The sequence below is a fragment of the Bos javanicus genome, chromosome 8 (genome assembly GCF_032452875.1).
Source record: "Bos javanicus breed banteng chromosome 8, ARS-OSU_banteng_1.0, whole genome shotgun sequence".
NCBI lineage: Eukaryota > Metazoa > Chordata > Mammalia > Artiodactyla > Bovidae > Bos > Bos javanicus.
The window spans coordinates 25227379-25247345 of record NC_083875.1 but is presented as its reverse complement, the minus strand read 5'-3'; the positions used below and the strand labels follow the sequence as shown (position 1 = coordinate 25247345).

The following is a 19967-nucleotide window of genomic DNA, read 5'->3' as shown; positions in this document are numbered from 1 at the left end:
TAAGCCTGAAGTATTGGTAAAATGTGATTATAAGATACATGGAGAAACCTGAATTTTTAAGGGTGATTTTATTATACCTGATATTCTATTAGAAATAATATTTCCAATTCTACAGGGTTTGGGGAAGAATCTGAGGGGATGACTCGTATCTCAGAACCAGATCACGGTTCACAAAGGAAGAGCCTGGGTCTGTACCCCTCGCCCAGTACTGGATCTTGTATATCCTATGGACTCCCAATGCATGTCAGAAGTCTCTACTCTGAGCATCACAGGAGGAAGAATGCGGTCATATCTATCTTCATTACTAGTTCTTTCAGACTCAAAAATCTGGAACTTAAAAAAAAATTGTGCTGTGTTATTTGATTCAGAAGATTAAGGCTTAGAAAATGTTAGGGGCAAGGTTAAAAGATTTGAATAGAGTTGAAATGTAATCACTGATGACTGAGCATAAAAACTCTGAAGGTCATTTCCCTGCCAAGCTTCACAATACAAAATGTGATGTGTTAATTGGATAGGGACTGGAAAATGTGTTTGCTGTTAATAATATGTCATAATCACTGTTACTATGTTTCCTTATTTGGGGAAACCAAAGGAACTCTTCTATGGAAATGTTCCTTATCCTACGATTATATCTATGGAACTTAAAGCATTCTTCCGGGCATTATGTATATATTGAATGTATAGACTTCATGCAGCATTTCTTTTGATGGAACCAAAAGAAATTTTCAACCAAAAAAACCAGGTGCATGCAGATACATAAAGAAATAGATACCAAGCATTAGATCCCTCACTGTCCCCAAATAGCGGCTCAACATCCCTTGGAATGGAATTTGAAAATACCTCACTCTTTCAACTTTTTCATGCCAAGTGAAAGAGGGAACTCAAATTCTTTTGAAACCTAGTCCTAGAAATCATTTGTCACTGAATGTAAGAATTCAGTTGACACTAATACCAGGACAGAACATTCATACACCCGCAGACTAAACACTTTAAGGATTCCAAGGGAGAGGATGACTTGTTGAGCACAAGAGCCCCTCTTCCACCCACCCCTCCCAACCCTGTCCACAGGCACAGGAACAGGTACAGACAAGGCCACTGCTTCCTACCGGTAGAGTCTGTTCATCCTTGTCCCTGGCTGTAGAGGACTGCACAAGAGGAAAAGGCAGAAACAAAAGACAAAGAAATAAATAAACAACAAGTCACATATAGGTTTTACACTTAAACACAAGCATCAGTATAGGGCAAGATTTGGTTCTTTCTGCTCCTGGGAAAGACTATGCCGACACAGGGAATTAAGAGTGTACGCTACGTGCTAAGTGGCTCCAGTCATGTCCAACTCTTTGCGACCCTATGGACTCCTCTGTTCATAGGGATTCTGCAACCTCTGTCAGAGGGTCCTCTGTCCTCTGGTCCTCTGTGCCAGGCTCCTCTGTCCATGGCATTCTCCAGGCAAGAATACTGGAGTGGGCTGCCATGCCCTTCTCTAGGGGATCTTCCTGACCCAGGGATCAAACCCACATCTCTTACATCTCCAGCACAGGTAGGTGGGTTCTTTATCACTGGTACCATGTGGTTATTTAGGTATATGGTACTTTCACTTGAAAGATCAAAGTTGAATGGCCAACCCAAATGCCCAGTGACAGAAGAAAGTTAAATTAGTTGTGATCTGGCCATCCAGCGGAATGTCATGTGGTCACTACAATGAATGAGGTAAGTGCACATCTGCTGACATGGAAGAATATCTAAGATATATCATTCAGTGAAAAAATTAAAACCCTTATTTACTATCTCGTTTTACAAAAGAAAATAAATTAATAATACTTTAGCGCATATAAAGAAAAAAGTTCTGCAAGAATCATTAGTGGTTATTCTTATTAGTGGTTAGTATCAAGGGCTGAGATTACACAGATGTGTCATATTCCATGTCCTTCAGACGGGGTCAACATTCACCACCCCGAGTGTGGTACATCAAGTAAAGCCTGAAGACATGAAGCCAGTGAAGACTAAGATCATCACACGTGGAATCCAGATGACCCACCTTCTTTCCTGCCCCACCCCTTCAAGTTTTTCATTCTAAAAAAGGAAGTATCTGTCGCTTTGGGAAAAGTTGACTAAAACACAAGGGCCCAGGAGGGCCAGCCATCCACTGCATGCTCAGTCACTCAGTTGTGTCCAACTCTTTTGCGACCCCACAGATTGTAGCCCGCTGGGCTCTTCTCTCCATAGGATTCTCCTGGCAAGAATACTGGAGTGGGTTGCCATTTCCTCCTCCAGGGGATCTTCCCAACCTAGGGATCGAACCTGTGTCTCCTGCATTGGCAGATAGATTCTTTACCACTGAGCCACCCGGGAAGCCTGGTTGGCGAGAATATAACTCAGACAAGGGGACTCTGTCACTCTTCCTCCAGGTCCCAACTGGATGGTTTAGCTTCCTCTATGAAATGAAAACTCCTTTTTCAACAGAACCAGGCACAGTCCTACAATCTTTCCAAGAGCATGCAGATACCCTGGGAACTTCCTCATGATCAGACCACTGTCTCTGTCACTTCCCCTCGACTATAGGTTCAAAGAGCAAGAAGAAACTGGAATCTTTCCCCCATCTTGCCTCTGGTCCTCCCATTAATGTCTTTGCTGACCTGTCTTCAGGAATAATCACACACAGCAAGAAGAGAAGATGCTGGCAGAACTACTTTAATAGCTTCATGGGCCCTGGGTTCTCTTTTTTTAGCCCTACCAAACATGTCACTGAAAGAACATTCAGATGCCCCCACACTCCACCTAAAATATACAATTTTTTTGGTGTAAAAAAAAAATGGGAAGGATAATTATAATTTTGCATTTAAATTACTGGCTATGGGCAATTCATTGAACTTATGATAGGCATGCTGGAAGTCTTGGCAAGCGACAAAACTGAACCTATGATTTGGTTTCACATGGAAGTTTTAAGAAGACTAGCAAAATGCTTAATAAAGCTGATATTACACATTTTGTTGACATTCAATTAAATATTTAATAATCTTGTAGATAGTTTTTGGACTTTAGAGTCGATATCAACATATGTTTTTTTTCTTCTGGTTCCAGACAGTTGTGCAGACCCTTGAAGAACCTGTAAGTTTCAGGCACAGACAGAAGCGGTTAGGTTGGAGGTAATTTCTGAGTACGCATCCCTAGTGGCTCAGTGGTAAAGAACCTGTCTGCCAATGCAGGAGACACAGGTTAGATCCCTGGGTTGGGAAGATTCCTCTGGAGAAGGAAATGGCAACCCACTCCAGTATTCTCTGTCCAGGAAATCCTGTGGACAGAGAAGCCTGGTGGGCTACAGTCCATGGGGTCACAAAAGAGTCATAACTGAGTGAGTAAACAACAATTTCTGAGTATATCTTACAGGCATGACTAAATTTGCCATAAGCTCCTAATACTGGGCTCTGTCTTCGTGACTTCTATAGAAACACTAATAAGAAAATATCCCTGATTCCCTAGTCCCAGGAACATGCTTGGGGAAGTGGAGTGGACGTGAAACTGTCCTTTGATTTCTGTTTCTGCTCTGAAAGGCACTGCATGATCCCATTTCTCTCTGGCAGTCCTTTCATTTTCTCGTCTCCCACATCAGAGAGCTCAACAAATGGCCCCATATTCTACAGAACAATCCCCCAGGGAAATTATCCAGGGCAGCTGGCTCAGCCTTTGGACACACATGGAGATTAACTGTCAGAGCACGCCTTTTCAGTTAGCAAATTTACACCTTATGGTTAAATGGGAGACAAATAATTATGAGCTGAGATTTGATACCCCAGCGATACTACAGAACATAAAGGAACGGGATAGAACTGAGGAAAGAAATGGGTGGTCTTTATAAGAACAAAAATATCACCAGCAGAGAGAATAGATTCAAAAGACATATTTAAAAAAATATTTGAAGAAGGAAAAAAAAATCCAAACCTGTTTTTTGGTCTGAAAGGAAGGAAAAAATACCTATTCCAATGACTTGCTTCTTCTCTCACAAGCAAGGAGGCTCATAAGACACAATAGATGGAAAGAAAGTGCTTTGTACATAGATTCTTTCAAGATAAAACAGTGCAGGAAAAGTTCTAAATCCCCTGCAAAATTTCCACTGCCTAATGTCAGCACAAGTTGACATCATTAGTTTACTTTCAAGTGTAATTTGCAGACATGAATATACATCAGGTTGCAACATGTACATTTATATACAGACACATGGCAACTGAGGTCATTCAACAGCCTCCACTTTCCTTTTATGTAGCTTTGTTGCAAAAAAAGATGAGAAATGCGACATATGATGGTCATTGTTCATTTTCAGGGCTTCACCCACCTCTACTCATAATTCCCAATGCTCACCTGACTTAGCCTCCATCTAATCATTCCTTGAAGCAGCCTCACAGTCCTGGAAATGTGCCTCTGATTATGTTAGAAATTCAATTTTAAAGGGATTTTAATTACACTGCAGGTAACTAGTAAAGGACCAGAGAAACGATTCAAATGTATACATCCTGTAGTGTTTCTAAGCACTGGATTATTTAGCTAATTATCCAGGTTTTGGGTTGGGCTCAAAGTTGTGATTTTCTTTTCAGGGCTATTGAACATCTGGTTTATTCGAACTCACTGGATGTCACAGAAAAGACAACTTCTTCAAAAGAGGACCTATGTGATTTTAAGGATTAATTTTGGCATTCTGTTTTATAAATTTCCTTAATTTTAAGCACACTTAAATATCATACATTTGGGCTACACTGATTTGAAAGCCCAATTCCTGGTGGTCTGTTCAAAGACTGTTGCCAGTTATAGGAAAGACTTGTTAAGCCAAATCTGTAGTATTCCACAACAATTCTTGAGGAATACATCTTTTACTTAATAAAGTATCCTGTAATTCAATCCTTTATTTAATTTAAACTGACCCCTTCCCTAATTACTGCAAGTAATTGAAAAACTGAGATGATGCCATTACTATCTGTTGTTCTTCCTGCTGGAAACCCAATTCCATGTGGCAATTTTGCTACCAGTTCAAAATGCGTTTTGAAAGTGCCATTCCTCCACCCCTGATAATAAAACACATAGCTCATTTACAAAGCATTTTTAACTCTATAAATCATTCACAAATCCTTAAATCACCTTTCTTCCTTTGACCCTTGAAAGCCACTGGTTAAAAATGATTCCCCTGGGACTTTCCTAGCGAGTCAGCGGTTATGATTCCACACTTCCACTGCAGTGGGCGAGGGTTGGGGAACTAAGGTAATACGGCCAAAAAAAAAGATACCCTTAATTCGAAGTAAAGTTTTTTTTTCTTTTTATTTATTGAAGGATAATTGCTTTACAGAATTTTGTTTTCTGTCAAACCTCAACATGAATCAGCCATAGGTATACATATATCCCCTCCCTCTTGAACCTCCCTCCCATCTCCCTCCCCATCTCACCCCTCTAGATTGATCAGAGCCCCTGTTTGAGTTTCCTGAGCCATTCAGAAAATTCCTGTTGGCTATCTATTTTACATATGGTAATGTAAGTTTCCATGTTACTCTCTCCATACATCTCACCCTCTCCTCTCCTCTCCCCATGTCCATAAGTCTATTCTCTATGTCCGTTCCGCCACTGCTGCCTTGTAAATAAATTCTTCAGTACCATTTTTCTAGATTCCTTATATGTGCATTAGAATATGATATTTATCTTTCTCCTTCTGACTCACTTCACTCTGTATAATAGGTTCTAGGTTCATCCACCTCATCAGAACTGACTCAAATGCATTCCTTTTTATGGCTGAATAATATTTCATTGTGTATGAACCACAAGTTCATTAAAAAAATTTTTTTATTCTTTTTTTATTTTTTAAATTAATTTATTTTAATTGGAGGCTAATTACTTTACAATATTGTAGTGGTTTTTGCCATACATTGACATGAATCAGCCATGGGTATACATGCATCCCCCATCCTGAACCCCCTTCCACCTCCCTCCCCATCCCATCCCTCAGGGTCATCCCAGGGCAACTGCCCTGAGTGTCCTGTCTCATGCATCAAGCCTGGACTGGTGATCTGTTTCACATATGGTAACATACATGTTTCAATGCTGTTCTCTCAAATCATCCCACCCTCACCTTCTCTCACAGAGTCCAAAAGCCTGTTCTTTATATCTGTGTCTCTTTTATTGTCTTGCGTATCATGTCTCATGCATCAAACCTGGACTGGTGATCTGTTTTTGATGTCTCATGCATCAAACCTGGACTGATGATCTGTTTCACATATGGTAACATACATGTTTTAATGCTGTTCTCTCAAATTATCCCACCCTCACCTTCTTCCACAGAGTCCAAAAGCCTGTTATTTATATCTGTGTCTGTTTTGCTGTCTTGCGTATAAGGTCATTGTTACCATCTTTCTAAATTCCACATATATGTTAGTATACTGTATTGGTGTTTTTCTTTCTGACTTACTTCACTCTGTATAATAGGCTTCAGTTTCATCCACCTCATTAGAACTGATTCAAATGGATTCTTTTTAATAGCTGAGTAATATTCCATTGTGCGTATGTACCAAAGCTTTCTTATCCATTCATCTGCTGATGGACATCTACGTTGCTTCCATGTCCTGGCTATCATAAATAGTGCTGTGATGAACACTGGGGTACATGTGTGTCTTTCAATTCTGGTTTCCTTGATGTGTATGTCCAGCAGTGGGATTGCCGGGTCGTATGGCAGTTCTATTTCCAGTTTTTTAAGGAATCTTCACACTGTTCTCCATAGTGGCTGTACTAGTTGCATTCCCACCAATAGTGTAAGACAGTTCCCTTTTCTCCACACCCTCTCCAGCATTTATTGTTTGTAGACTTTTTGATAGCAGCCATTCTGACCGGCATGAGATGGCACCTCATTGTGGTTTTGATTTGCATTTCTCTGATAATGAGTGATGTTGAGCATCTTTTCAAGTGTTCGTTAGCTTTCTAGGTTGCTTCCATGTTCTAGCTACTGTAAATAGTGCTGCAATGAACAATGGGATACATGTGTCTTTTTCAATTTTGGTTTCCTCAGGGTATATGCCTAGTGGGATTGCTGGGTCATATGGTGGTTTTATTCCTAGTTGTTTTTTTTGGGGGGGGGGGGAGGCTGCTTTCTTTTTATTTTGCAGACCCCACCTTTCTTCTCCCATGAGTCAGCTCCTGTGAGAGCTATCCTGGTGAATCATTTCCGCAAATCTTTCCGAAATGCTGACAATATTTAACAGGCACTAACCCAGATCCCCCCGCCACCCACTAGTTATCCTCACCATCTCTTCCCTAAATGTTCATTTCCTTTCCTTCCAGCCTAGAGCTAGGCTTCCTTACAGGCTAAACTGAGAAAGTACTGAATTTCTGTCTGTCTCAGCCTCTCAGGAGGGAATGTTATGATGTCCATGCAGTGCCACCAGGAAATGTTGGCAATCCCTGATCTGTTTGATAATTTAAGGCCTAGAATCAATACAAGTCCCACGTTCACATCCTCCTGAAAGGAAAGAAGTGGAGGAAACTCCCAGTTTGGTGCAATACTGAACTTCTGATATCACTCCTTGACATACTAAGAGAAAACTGATGTAATCTCCCTTTCTGGTCTAGTCAGTCTTGAAATTCTGACTTCATATGTTCACAGAAAGAAGATACTGTAATGGTTGTTGGATGATCTTCCAGCATCCTGAAAAGACCTTTTCTCTCAAAGATTTCCATCTAAGGAGACTGTTAAATGTTAAAACACCTAGTTTTCTTGCTCCACAGATATCCAGCAGAAAATCCTTAGAGACATCCACTTTGAGGGAAAATCCACAATTATTCCAGCATGTATTTCTGATATTTGTCAGTGGCCCTCTGAACATCAAAATGGAAAGTTATTCACAGTCCCTCATTACACATTTTGAACTCCTTTTTTATTTCTTTTATGGTTCAATATAAGTAGGAAGATTGATCGTGGATTATTGGTATTCAACCAATAAGTCGTGGAAAAGTTCAATCATTCTCCATCTCCCACTATTTCAACTCCTCTTGAAATACCCAAATTTTGTGGTAAATGAAGTCAAGTCAGGATAGAAGAGATGTGTTTCCTTTTTTGGAGTTTCTCATGGTGCAAATAGGTGTAATATAAGGCTGTAGGTTCTGCTTGACTCTGAATAGTCATAATAATCCAGTAGGTTTGCAGAAATGCATAGAAAATTTATGAACAACACCTCGTTTCTTGACAATGGTGAGTCAACATGTTGATACAAAACTGCAAGTGAGAAGTTCTAAGTGTGTTCATTTCCCCTTTCCCCAACTCTTTCACCATGGCTCCTGGTCCCCAAACACCCAGATTTGGGCCCCCATTTCCCACCCACTCTGGTCTAAAGGCACAGTGAGGTGCCTTTTTGGAGATGATCAGCTTATATCCTTTTCCTCGTTTGGTGTCATGTAAGAAAAGTGTTCATTTGAATCTGTTCCGTGCAGTGGTTGCTGCTACTTAAATGACCCCTTGTTGGGCTCGAGGAGGGTCGTGTGGCTGGTGACTGAGCGTTGATGACCAGAAGAGCCCTGACGCCTGGGAAAAGCCGGCGAGTCAAGTCCACTCTAACTCAAACAGTTTGGAAGGCTCTGCTCTGGCTGGGGATCGTGCTGGGGGTGTTTTCTGCTTTGGTCAGGGTAGCATGGGGGGCTTTCTTTGGTTCAGAACTTCTGGCCTCGGGCCCCATCGGGCCGTAGGTGTGGGCGGCCAGCCCCTGCCGCCGCGCCGCCTCGGCGCATGGGGTCCGCTGGCTGCGGGAGCCGCTGTTGGCGGTGGAGCGCGTGGAGGAGGAGCCGGAGCGAGAGCTTCGCGATCCCGAGGAAGAGGAGCTGGGCTTCACCAGGCGGGCCTTCGGGGCTTCCGCATCTTCTCGAATTTCATTTGGTCTTTCTTCTTCCTCATATCTCTTTTTGTCTTTCCTTCGGATCAACAGCCACACCAAGAGGAAAATCAGCAGGGGTCCGGCCACCATACCTGTCACTGCTCCTGCAATCATGCCCACGCTCTGTACATCTGTTTTACTGTACGGTCACTCGCACCACACAGCTCTCCTTCCCAGCCTCATTGCCTGCTGTGCACTGGTAGAGCCCAGAGGAGGACATGGTGAGATTCTGCAGCAGGACACGTCCAGGGTGGTTGTAGTCAATCTTAGATTTGGGAGGCAGACGTTCATCCTCTCCCTCCTTCTCCTGGACTCGCTGCCAGGAATACACAATGGGCTCTGTGCCAGAGGATGACTCACACTGCAAAGTCAGGTCACTTCCTTCTGTCAGCTCTCCTTCCAATTCACACTTGGGCTTTGATGGTCTCACTAAAACTTTTAAGATGACATAGCTCCACACATAGCACCCTCAATTCCTCACCTTGCAGGTGTACCCGCCCTCATCACTGGGCTTCAGAGGCTCAGTATGCAGGGAGGCATCTCCTGCCAGGAAATTGGAAGCGAAGGCCACTCGGCCCTTGTGTTCCTCAGTCAAGTTATTGTAGACGTGATGGCTGGAGTAAGTGATCACCTTTCCACCGCATACCTTTCTTCTGCCTATTCCTAGTTTTTTAAGGAATCTCCATACCTTCTTCCATAGTAGCTGTATCAATTTACATTCCCACCAGCAGTGCAAGAGTGTTCCCTTTTCTCCATACCCTTTCCAGCATTTATTGTTTGTAGACTTTTTGATGATGGCCATTCTGACTGGTGTGAGGAGATATCTCATCGTGGTTTTGATTTGCATTTCTCTAATAATGAGCGAAGTTGAGCATCTTTTCATGTGTTTGTTAGCCATCTGTATGTCTTCTTCAGAGAAATGTCTGTTTAGGTCTTTTCCCCACTTTTTGATTGGGTTGTTTGTTTTTCTGGCATTGAGTTGTATGAGCTGCTTGTATATTTTGGAAATTAATCCTTTGTCGTTATTTCATTTGCTATTACTTTCTCCTATTCTGAGGGTTGTCTTTCCACCTTGCTTATAGTTTCCTTTGATGTGCAAAAGCTTTTAAGTTTAATCAGGTCCCCCTTGTTTACTTTTGTCTTTATTTCCATTACTCTAAGAGGTGGGTCATAGAGGATCTTGCTTTGATTTATGTCATTGAGTGTTCTGCCTATGTTTTCCTCTAAGACTTTTATAGTTTCTGATATTATATTTAGGACTTTAATCCATTTTGAGTTTATCTTTGTGCATGGTGTTAGGAAGTGTTCTAACTTCATTCTTTTACATGTAGCTGTCCAGTTTCCCAGCACCATTTATTGAAGAGGCTGTCTTTGCCCCATTGTATATTCTTGCCTCCTCTGTCAAAAATAAGGTACCCATAGGTGCATGGGTTTATTTCTGGGCTTTCTATCTTGGTCCCTTGGTCTGTATTTCTGTTTTTGTGCGAAGTGTAGTTTTGATGTGACTTTGTAGAGAGCCTTGCCCCACACACAGACCCCCATTACCACTTAACACACATAAACATCAGGTAAATACTCCAGAGTTTAGCTACATCATGAATACACAGCCCCTGTTTTACTCTGAGTAGTAATCACCCACCTGCAAATTACATAATCAGATGGGTTACTGGGAAGATTTCATGTGCCAAAAGACAAGTGTGTAAAATAAAGGATGGATGACCTGGCATAAGCTTGGGGCTGGTGCACTGGGATGACCCAGAGGGATGGTATGGGGAGGGAGGTGGGAGGGGGTTCAGGATGGGGAACACATGTACACGCGTGGCAGATGCATGTTGATGTATGGCAAAACCAATAATACAATATTGTAAGGTAAAAAAAAATAATAATAAAAAGAAAAAAAAAACAGATATGAAAGACAAGCAAATTTTCACAACAATCAAGTAACAACCATAAACTTCCACCACCATAATCTTTGACGAAGTTCTGTGAAATGTACCTAAATTCAGTGTGCCAAGGACTCAGAGGCACTATAAAGTCCTTAAGAAAAGACCTAAAAGTATAATTATTTTGTCATAAGTGTGATTCAGGTGAGGGATGACTGATTTTCATTTAAAAAATTAACAAGAAAGTGTGAAATGATATCTCCTTGTTCTTTCAGTATATTTACCTGCAATAAGCAAAAACATTTAAAATCTCTCTTCTGATTAAAAATGAATAATCCTCAAAGCCTATGAGAAGACTAGGTAAACTATGTAAAAGCTTCAGATCAGAAATCTAAAAGGAAAGAAATACAACCATTTCTTAATCAGATGCAAAATCATGTCCCTTTGCCTCCCTTTATTGTGCCCCTAACATACTCCCTAAAATATTAAGGGGAATGAGATTAAATAAATTCCTAAAGAAAGGACTGGTGCTCAGTATGCCAAGTTGTGCCTGACTCTTTGTGACCCCATGGACTGTAGCCCACCAGGTTCTTCTGTCCATGGGATTTCCAAGTAAGAATACTGGAGTAGGTTGCCATTTCCTCCTCCAGGGATCGAACCTGCATCTCTTGCATGGGCAGGCAGATTCTTCATCACTGAGCCAACTGGGAAGCGCTAAAGAAAGGACTACTAAGAGATTTAAATTCAAATTTAAATGTTTAAATTTAAACCAATGTTCACCACTGGTTGCTGGGTAATTATGCCACTGTCACTGTCCTTTAGGAAAGTAAGACTCTCAAAGATTAGTGAAGTGCTGAAGGCGGCCGCCCAGACAGCAATAATACCCACTTGCAATAATACCCACTCTGGTTTTAAAGAAACACATTAGGATGGGGTGGGATGGAGAGAAAGGATTAAAATCAAGTAAAAAGCACAGTAGTGAAAACTCACACTTTGCAAACAAAGTGTTTTGATGATTTATCCAAGTAATTCCCATGGTCTTGAAATATTTGGAATAGTGGAAAGAAATTTCAGAAGAATAGATAGCCTTCAAAAAAAGGAAATGGAATAAAATTGCTTAGAGACAAAGAACAACATTTTGCCTTTTAAATAGTTGTACAAGAGAAGAAATAACGTAGGATGAGAAGTGGTGTCGTGTAGTTATTAAGAATGTGGAATTCAGGTCCAGACTCTTTGGGTTCATTTTCCTATTTTTGTCACTTATTAGTCTTGTGACTTTGGACAAGTTACTTAATGTCTTTATGCTTTAGCTTCCTCATCTGTCAAATGGGGATAATGATAGTAACTGCCTCAGAGGGTTGTTGGGAGGCTTCAATGAGTTTATATACATAATGCACTTAGATGATGTTTGGTACATGGTAAACACTATGTATTAGCTCTCATCAGTACTATTAATAACAGGAGCTACAAGAAATTATAATGACAAACTCTATGACAAAAGTAGGTTCAAGGTTGTGAATGGGATTAGAGAATAGGGTGGTTTCTATGTGAAGTAGGAAAATTCCACCGGTCAGGATGGTGCAAGATGATTTGTTTAGGATGCCAGAGTACAGTTAATTGTGCATGTCCGAGGTTGGCAGCCAAGGGAAGAGGAGATGACACAACAGATTATATTTCCTTGGCTTGGCTTCAGGTTCCATCCTTGTGCCATGAATCAGCATTGTCTGAAGGATAGAGGACTGGCAAGGCAAGGCTTGCATTTCACATCTCATATACCTTAGCGGGCCTGATTTTGATCAAGAAGTTCTGGAGACTAAAAGATTCAGAGAAGGTAGGACCCCCAAATGTATAGATGTTATATTTTATATGTCAATTATATCTCAATAAAGCTGGAGAAAGCAAAATAAAAACAGAAAAGGAGTTTAAATGCTTCTCTCTAAATTGGTAAGTTGTACTGGGTGTGTAGCACACCCAACTCCCCCAAATAGTGGAGACTGTAAGATCACTGAAAGCAGGATTCACCTGCCTCCTATCGTTCTTGACGTGGCCACTAAAGTGCAACCAGGTGGCAGGAGAGAGTGAGGCCACTCAGAAGGAGTGGGGACTGCGGGGTCCTTCGTCAGGAACCAAAGCTCCTCTGATGCTTGCTCCACAGCCTAAACTAGTAGTAATGATGGTTATTTAAATCTACTCCTTATAGTCCTTATTGAATCCTTCTTATTAAATAGGCACATAGAAGACATTAACCCCTCATTTTATAAACGGAAAGAGAGAAGGATGAAGTGCCCCAGGTGTGTTCCTGTACTTGGGATACCGAGCACCTTTGTTAATTCACTTAATTTAGGAATTAACAACCCAACAACTACTACCATCTCTCACCTCCCCCTGAAAAATCCAGATGTTACCAATATAATACTTTGCTGTATTGTTTGAGCAGTTCTCACAATTACTAATGAACCATTTTGATATGCCAATCAAACACAATCTGTTGGTGTTCTGGCATTAGTCACACAAATTTCCTTTGACTGGTAAAGAACTCCAATGTGCTCATATATTAAATCCAGATTGCCTGACTTCTAAGGAAAGAGGGTCTAAGATGATGTGAACTTAAAAGTTCAACAAATGTTGGTGCTGGATTACCACAGAATAATCTGCGGTAAATGAAGCAAATTCTAGTAATAATGGACAATATTTATTGAAAGCTCAACATGTGCCAAGGGCTTCATATATAGTATCTCATTGAATCCTCACAATAGCAGGTATTATCACCACTCCTGCCCCCTGTAATACATAAGGATCCTGAGGCTGAAGGAGGTTAGATAATTTGTCCACAGCCATGTAGCCAGTAAGAGGCAGAGCTGGGATATGAACTCAGACACCTGGGCTGCAGAGTCTCTCGAAGTGCTGGGGAAACAAGAAAGTGGAATTTTCCCTGCAGTGGCCTGTGGGAAGGAGGCTGGAAACTGCAAATACAGTAAAAATAGCTTATGTATATTAAGAACTATTTATGAGCTCTGACTTCCAATGGAAACCAGAAAATCCTTGCCAAGTGATTGCTGTGGATGCAGAAATGACAGATTTTATTTGTGTTCATTCGGTACAAAAAGTTGGTACCTGGGAATAGAAAAAGTAGAGAGGTTATTTTCTGGTCTTCTGTCTCTTCCAGCATTATTATTTAGACTTGTCTACAATTGTCATAAAATTTCCTCTGAATATCTCTTGAAGGTCATAGAGGCATGTTTATGACCTTCAAAACAGCATAGGTTCAAGTAACACTTCAAACTAGTTTATCCATATATCACATTGACTTGTATTAAGGAGTTTGTAGCTTAGTAGCAGGTGGAAAGAGTGGGGTCCTCTCTTAGGTAGTCCATTTCTCACCGTGGCCATGTGATACTAGTCTATACTCAAGTTTTTTTGGAAGCATGGTGTGCCCAGTCTTCAATTTATTTCTGACATTTGACAGACTGGTGCTGTTTCTTTGTTTCAAGGAAAAAACAACTCAAAAATGCAACAATCACATTCCCAGTGTCTGAAGCAATCAATGGAAGACACTGAATAGCAAGTTTTGAATAAAGAAAAGTTATTTGGCCCATCACTTAATATTTATTGGATAATGCTTTTTGGACACTTCGTACAGGCCAGGCATTCTCCTAGGGATACACACATGAACAAAACTGACAAAAATCTCTGTCTTCAGGTAGTTACATTCCCGAATATGTTATTATCATAAAATTAGACAGAAAGAATACGTAGTAGTTAGATCACTTAAAATTGGTATAATTAAACATATACTGGGAATTCCCTGGCAGTTCAGTGGTTAGGACTCTGAACTCTCTGTCCTTTCATTGCTGCAGGCCTGGGTTTGATCTCTGGTCAGGGAACTAAGATTCCACAAGTGCTGTGGTCAAAAAAAAAATACATATATTCTTAAGTGTATTAACTGTGGCCTGACCATCACTTCTGTATTCATACTTTTTTTAGTTTACTAGTCCTGGATTTAGCATGCATTTTTGTTTGGAGAGAGGTTAGCAAACACTATAAAGAATACAAAAGACATGACTGTGTCTATAAAATTATAAACAATATATAGCAAAGGGCACTAGATAAAGTACATCTTGAAAAGAATAACATTGAAGATGTGATTTAATTTTTGATGATACTATTGGCAACAAAGTTCCTTGCCAATGTTTTTAAAAAACATTCAGACTTTAAAGAAAAAAATAAATTGAACTTCAAAGAGAACAAAAAACTATAATTTGAATGTAGTGTAGCTTTGTGATTTGGAAATATGTACCTTTTCACTTTTATGGTCTCTTAGTACACTGCTACCTCGTTAATGCAGTACATTGATTCTCTACCACAGTTTTTAAAAAAGGATTTATGTGTTTATTTATGGCTGTGCTGGGGTTTCATTGCTGCTCTCGGACTTTCTCTACTTGCAGTGAGCGGCGGCCACTCTTTGTTGTGGAGAACTGGCCTCTCATTGCGGTGGCTTCTCTTGTTGCAGAGCATGGGCTCTAGGTGCTTAGGCCGCAGTAGTTGTGGCCCGTGGGCTCAGCTGTGGTGGCTCGTGGGCTCTAGAGCTCTGGCTCAATAATTGTGGCACGTGGGCTTAGTTACTCTGTGGCATGTGTCTTACATGTTACACATCTCTGCATTTTGTGTTTTGTCTGCCTGTGTGCCAGCGCCCTGCAGGTGCACAGCAAACACCAATCTCTTGATGGACAGCTAGGAAGTTGTGGGATAGAGTTTTGAAAGGAAGGAGGATGCTCAGATAGGCAGCAAAATCACTCTGATACAGGAAAGAGTTGAGGGGCCTGGATCGAGTGTTGGGCTTAGCGCGTGGTCAGTAGAAACTCATTGGATTAATACAGAGTGGTACCGATTCTCTGGCTTAGTCCCTAGACCTTGTGCCCAAACACTATTGCATGGTCCTTTAAACTAAGAGAGTCAGTCTTCTTGGTGGTTGAACGGGACCTGCCATAGTAGTGGCAGAGGGGGGTGTGGTGGAAGCATCGAATGGAACGGGACCATCAGGTACTGAAGAGGAGAACATGGCAGGAAGGAACAGTTCCACTGGACACTGTCCATTACACACATTCACACCCTAGAAAAGTAAGGTACACAGTCAAGACTAGGAATCCCACCACTGGGGCTTGACACAATGACAGCTACCACTCCATTTTCCCCCTAAAGCTGATGCCATCTACAATAATGAGAATCACATTAAGGTTTAAAGTTATTACTCGGACCACTTGTCTTTCCTACTCTTTGCTCTCATAGGTAGCCCAGACAAATTGCCATTTTAGCTACTTTATCTGTGTCCTACCTTGGATATTATTAAGTTATTCCCTCATGCTCTACCTGCCTGATATCTTCCTTCATGGCACCTTCAAGATGATTTCATCCATCCTTCAACACGTATTTCGCATGCACCTTATATGCATTACACTGTTCTAGGTGAGGATGTTCTAGGGAATAAAACAGCCCAAATCCCTGTTCTTGTATAACTTATATTCTGTTTAAATCTCCCTTCTAAGACATAGATAGTCTTCCAATTAAGTAGCAAAGGCAGCCATTAATATATAAAATCCCTGCTGACTTTTATTGAGCATTAACTACACTTGAGATAGTGCTGAATGCTCATTTACTCCTCATGATCATTTTAGGTGGAAGGTTCTATTAAGAAGCATTTAAAAAAACCCCTCTTATTTTGAAATAATTATTGAGTCACAGGTAGTTGTGAAAAACGTACAGAGGAGTGCTGTGTACACTTTCCTCAGCCTCCCCCAAAGATAGCATTTTATACAACCATAGTACGGCATCAAACCCAGAAAGCTGGCATGGCCAATCTACTGGGTTTGCTCAAATTTTGCCACTCTTGTGTACATTTACTTGTGATTGTATATAATGTGTATGGTGTTTGTGTTGCTCCATGCAGCTCAATCACATGTGTGAAGTGAAGTCGCTCAGTCGTGTCCGACTCTTTGCGACCCCATGGACTGTAGCCTACCAGGCTCCTCCCTCCATGGAATTCTCCAGGCAAGAAGAGTACTGGAGTGGGTTGCCATTTTCCTTCTCCAGGGGATCTTCCCGATCCAGGGATCGAACCCCGGGTCTCCCGCATTCTAGGTGGATGCTTTAACCTCTAAACCAACATGTGAAGCTTCCTGTAATCACCACTGCAATCAAGATACTTAACTTTACCATTACCATAACATTCCTTTGTGGTACCCTTTAATATTCACATCCATTTCTCTCTTCATCCCTCTCCCCTGGTACTCACTAATCTGTTACCTATCTTTATAATTATTTCATGATGGTTATATAAGTGGAATCATGAAGTATATATGCTTTTGAGACTTACTTTTTCTACTTAATTTCCTTAAGGGTTATCCACGCTGTAACAGATATCAATAGTTATCAATAGTTTGCTCCCTTTATTGCTGAGTAGTATTCTATGATATGGATCAACCACATTCATCTACTGAGAAACATCTGCATAATTTCCAGTTTGGGGTTACAGTGAATAAAGATGATAAGAACACTTATGTACAAGTTTCTGCAAAAAAAAGTTTCATTTCTTTGATATATATGCATAAGGATTATAATTTCTTGGTTATAAACCCATCTAGTTTTAAAAGTAACTGCCAAACTATTTTCCAGAGTGGTGGTACCATTTTACATTCCCATCAGCAATGTTTGAGGGACCCAGTTTTTTTCTGCAGTCTTGCTAGCATTTGGTATTACTGCTACTTCTTATTTTAGCCATCCTAATAGATATACTTCATTGTGGTATTAATGTGCATTTCTCTAATGGCCTATGATGTTGAACATTTTGTCATGTACTTATTTGCTGTTTGTATATCTTTATCAGTGACATGTTTGGCCTCTCTTTTGTTCACTTCCTAATTGAAATGTTGTGTTTCAAGAGTTCTTTGGCTCAGACAGTAAAGAATCTGCCTGCAATGGAGGAGACCCAGGTTCGATCCCTGGGTCAAGAATATCCCCTGGAGAAGGGAATGGCTACCCACTCCAGTACTCTTGCCTGGAGAATTCCATGGTCAGAGAATCCTGGTGGGCTACAGTCCATGGGGTTGCAAGGAGTCGGACATGACTGAGTGACATTCACTTTCAAGAGTTCTTTACATATTCTAGATACAAGTCCTTTGCCAGATATGTGGTTTGCAAATATTATTTTCCCATGTGTAATTAGTACTTTCATCTCTTTAACACTGTCTTTCACAGAGCAAAAGTTTTTAATTTTGATGAGGTCTAATTTATCCATTTTTTTCCTTTGACACATCAGGTTTGGTAGCACATTTAAGAATTCTCTGCCTGGTCCTCAGTGCTGAAGATTTTATTTCTATTTATTTCCTAGACATTTTTAGTTTTATGTTTCACATCTAAGTCCCTGATCCATTTTTTTTTTTAAATTGGAGTATACCTGATTTACAGTGTTGTGTTAGTTTTACGTGTATAGTCAAGTGAGTCAGTTACACATATACATAGATCCATTCTTTTTAAGATTCTTTCCCCATACAGGCTATTACAGAGTATTGAGTGGTGGTTTTTTTTGAGTTAATTTTTGTATAAAATATGTATTTTGGTCATGATCCAATTTTCCTATGGATGTCTAATTGCTATTATATCCATTTTAAAGATTAGGTGTGGAAGGTCTAGTGAAGTTAACTGAGTTGCTCAGAGTCATACAGGTAGTAAATGAAGGCACTGGGGTTGAAATACAGGAAATCTAACTTGAAACTATGTGCTCTTAAGGCTATACTTCTCTAGGTCCAAGGCATCACTCTCTGCATTCCCCAAGTAAACATAAAACACACTCTGAATTCACCTTCCATGTGGGACCGAAGGAAACTTATTCAGAAAATAGAAGCCCTCTAACCTTCCTAGAGTTATTCAAGAAAATCTGGAGCTTTATTCATTAGCCTTGCTTTGAACAAAAAGTACACAATTAAAAAAATAAGCTATTATTTCCAACATCATATATCCTTTCAATCATACAAAGTGCAAACCAGAAAAATGGAGATGAAATTGAGATCCGTCATGAAGTAAGGACAGCTCTATTTTTGCTAATGAAGTACTAATGGACTGATGAGTTTGGCTTAGGCCTTAAAATAAAATTTCTGGATCCACCTAGTGGCTGCGGTCTCCAAAGGCATATCTTATCTGCTATCTGTCAATAGCACAACGGAAGCAGTGTACCACTGAGAACAGACATAGCCTTGCAGTAACAGAAATGGAAAAAGATATGCTCTGGGAATCCTAACTGCATTAGTGTCAAATGGAGCCAGGAAGATCTGACGTTACAGACAGTACCCTCTTCTTGGCCAAATACTCAGCACTATTTTCAGTGTTGGAATTAAAAATCTGTTGCAGAAGCAGGAGAAAATGACATGAGGAATATCCTGTAGAAATAGCTTTCTTTCTAATTGCTCCTGGCTCTGAAGCCTTGGATTTATACACTGAGAACTTCTTGATAGTTCCGGAGACTTCATTTTGCAGCAGATTCCAGGGCACAAGCTTACTGCCCAGTGTGTGTATGTGTGTGAGTGTGCATGCTCCCTCGCTTCAGTCATGTTCAACTCATTGTGACCCTGTGGACTGTAGCCCGCCAGGCTCCTCAATCCCTGGGATTCACCAGACAAGAATCCTAGAGTGGGTTGCCATGTCCTCCTCCAGGGGACCTTCCTAACCCAGGGATCAAACCTGGGTCTCCTGCATTGCAGGAGGATTCTTTGCCACTGAGCCATCAGAGAGCATCTTAAATGCTGATGATCTATCATACAATGTTGTATAATATTACCAATGAAAGATTACTATTTACTCAGCTATAGAAATGCTGGACACCTTAGGACAGGATTCTAATACAGCAAAAGGATGTTCCTGTGGGAAAATGATGTTCACTGATTGAATGAAGAGAATCCAGTCCAAGAGTGAAAGAGTGTGCTTATGTCGACATTTCTCCCAAAATAATGCATGTTTATTCTTTAAGGACCTATAATGAAAAATATCAAATATCGATAAAGCCTGAAGAGTGTACAATGAAATGCCATTTACATTCAGTAATAATTAGCATTTTCTATAGTTGCTTTATAAATATATGTATAAGTTTATATTTTTTCTGAATCATTTTAAAGTAAGCGGCAGGTATCATGCTAACATTTCACAC

At 40.6% G+C, this 19967-nt stretch overlaps 1 protein-coding gene and 1 pseudogene across 3 annotated transcripts in view; both read right to left on the bottom strand.

The window, feature by feature from the left end:
• SLC24A2 (solute carrier family 24 member 2) overlaps window positions 1-19967 on the bottom strand; it is a 292349-nt gene that overhangs the window by 101778 nt on the left and 170604 nt on the right. For 2 of the 3 annotated variants that reach the window (XM_061425191.1, XM_061425194.1), the window contains exon 3: window positions 1107-1145. The exons of the other annotated variant lie outside the window; for it this stretch is intronic. In XM_061425191.1, coding sequence (XP_061281175.1) covers window positions 1107-1145 — 39 coding nt within the window. The remainder of the gene's footprint in view (window positions 1-1106; window positions 1146-19967) is intronic. 3 annotated transcript variants of the gene reach the window in all.
• On the bottom strand, window positions 7880-10453 carry LOC133252553 (CXADR-like membrane protein; annotated as a pseudogene).